Source organism: Glycine soja, chromosome 15 (genome assembly GCF_004193775.1).
Source record: "Glycine soja cultivar W05 chromosome 15, ASM419377v2, whole genome shotgun sequence".
NCBI classification, from domain to species: Eukaryota; Viridiplantae; Streptophyta; class Magnoliopsida; order Fabales; family Fabaceae; genus Glycine; species Glycine soja.
In genome coordinates, this window is record NC_041016.1 from 22,311,422 (window position 1) to 22,314,054 (window position 2,633).

Sequence of the window (2,633 nt, forward strand, 5' to 3'; positions counted from 1 at the left end):
AAAATAAATGATGGTGAGAAAGAAATAAATGAAGACGAAAAAGAAAAAGAAAAAGAAATGAAAAAAATAGAGAAAGAAAGGGTGAAAGGAGAACAAAGAGTGAGCTTGCAAGAGAAAATAAGAAAGAGGTTGCTTCGTATTCTAGGAAGGAAGCACCATACCCTCTGGTGCCATCAAAGAAAGAGAAGGAGCGACATTTGGCTCGTTTCCTTGATATCTTCAAGAAATTGGAGATAACCATTCCCTTTGGAGAATCCCTACAACAAATGCCACTCTATTCTAAGTTTTTGAAAGATTTGCTGACTAGAAAGAGCAAATATATCCATAGTGATAACATTGTGGTGGAAGGGAACTGTAGTGTGGGGATACAAAGAATCCTTCCACCTAAGCATAAGGATCCTAGGAGTGTTACTATTCTATGCTCTAGTGTGATTGAAGATGTTCTAGTCAAGGTGCAGCATTTTACTTTCCCTGCGGATTTTGTTGCGATGGATATTGAAGAGCACGCTGAAATTCCTTTGATTTTGGGTCATCCCTTCATGTTAACCGCCAGTTGTGTGGTGGATATGGGAAAGGGTAAACTGGAAATGGGCATAGATGATCAGAAGATCAAGTTTGATCTATTTGATGCAGAAAAGCACTTACTTGACCAGAATGTATGTTTAAAGGTTGAGGAACTTAAGAATGAGATGGTTCTGATGGCTAGAGCCAAGCTTGCTCCAGACCCATGAGGTAATATGCGTCAAGCTAATGACGTTAAATGAGCGCTTCCTGGGAGGCAACCCAGTTCTTTTTCTTTATTTTTCATTAAACATTGCATATAGTTAGGATCAACTTGTTTGTGATTGCTGAGTAAGTCATCAGCATGTTTTGCACAGAGATATAGGTTGTCTAAGCTTCTCTGAAGCTGTGGATGAAAAATAACTTAGAAAATTATTCAGTCATCCACTCGCTCAACGCACCCTGTGCGCTAAGAGAATCATCATGCATGCGTTGAACGAGTCTCAACTTGTGCTAAGCGCATCAATCCCTACCCATTGGTGATGAGAATCCTGAAACTGGCCAAATATAAGCTAAAGGCCCAAGTGGAGAAGGATGAAGGCCCAAGTGGAGAAGGATAAAGCCCCCGAGTGGAGAAGGATGAAGGCCTAGAGGCAGAGACACTATCAAGACTATTAATTGTTGCTGAAGGCCCAAGTTAAATATGTTTTTTAGTTATAATTTTTATTTATTGTAATTTTGGCCCAAACTGTTTAAAAGGCCTATGTCTATTTTTATCTTTTTGTTCAGATACACTATAAGTATTGGTTTATGTTTTCAATAAAAAAAAATTGGCATTTGATAAAATTTGGTGAGAGTTTCTCTCTGAGTTCCTTGTTGAACCAATCTCAGACTTATCAAGGTAATCCTTGTGGCGCCTACCCTAACTTATCTTCCTTCATTGGAAGTGGCATCATCCAAACCTCTGTAGCCTGTATCAAACGATCCGCTCCTAATCCAGTTCACATCATCTGGTATCAGAGCTTCGGCTCTTGATACATGTTCTATCCTATCCTATTTTTTTTCTTTGTAATTTGTCCAGGTTCGTGTTTTGTCCTTGTTCTATTATTTGCGTTCTTGTTTGCGTCTTGTTTCGTTCTTGTTTGGGTCTTGTTGTGTTTTGGTTTTTGTTCTTGTTCTGTTATTTGCATTCTTGTTGTTGTCACGTTCTTGTTCTTGTTTCTTGTGTCTTTCAGACTTTGTGTAAAAAAAAAAGTTGCAGAAATTTTTAAAACAAAAGAAAAAAAAGAAAGAAAGTAGGTGTTTGATCTTTGAACACGAAATTGAGGCAGTTAGAGGCTTTTTTTTGGCAGAAAATCGTGTACCAAATCCTTTTATCTAGATTCTCCTTTGAATTTTGAGCGTTCTGATATATAGTGGGCCTCAAACGGACAACCGTAGCAAAAGTTATGAGCATTTGAAGTTTACTGGTCATATCTGTTATCTTATCTATTATCCTATCTGTTATCTTATTTGTTATCATATCTGTTATCCAAATTAAATCTAATTTGTTATCCAAATCCAATCTAATTTGTTATCCAAATCAAATCTAATATATTATCCAAATCAAATATAATATTTTATCCAAATCAAATCCAATATGTTATCCAAATCAAGTCCAAGTTGTTATCCCAAATCAAATTTGTTACTCAGTCTGTGATAATTATATTGTCTTTCCTTTTATTTTATATTACCTTGTGTGTCTAATTTGGTCCATCCAGGAACTTAAGAGGGAACATGAGTGGTAAAAGGCAAGAGTGGAAACATCACACAAAAGCCTATACTGAGGGCATCAAACACGAGTGAACTACCATCAAAGAGAGAAACATGTGAGTAGAGTGTGGTGAGGTCCTGAATCTTTTTTTTAAATTACTGCAAAATTATTTGTTCCTTAATCATGGCAGGAGCTGGTGACAATGGTGGTGTATATCATCAACTGCGAATAGAACGACTAGAGTACCAAATGAATCCAAATGCTGGGAGACCTTATGGTGGAAACAGAAGGGTCAATGATGGATCAAACCGAATAAAGGGGCAAGACAGAATTGAGGGAGTAAAACTCAATGTATCCTCTTTTAAAGGCAGGAGTGACC

General features: G+C 37.1%; 1 protein-coding gene across 1 annotated transcript; it reads left to right on the top strand.

Moving 5' to 3' along the window:
- The first annotated feature begins 266 nt into the window (after positions 1 to 266).
- On the top strand, positions 267 to 731 carry LOC114385960. Its single transcript, XM_028345985.1, has one exon. The coding sequence runs from the start codon at positions 267 to 269 to the stop codon at positions 729 to 731; it is 465 nt and encodes a 154-aa protein (XP_028201786.1).
- Positions 732 to 2,633: the final 1,902 nt, after the last annotated feature.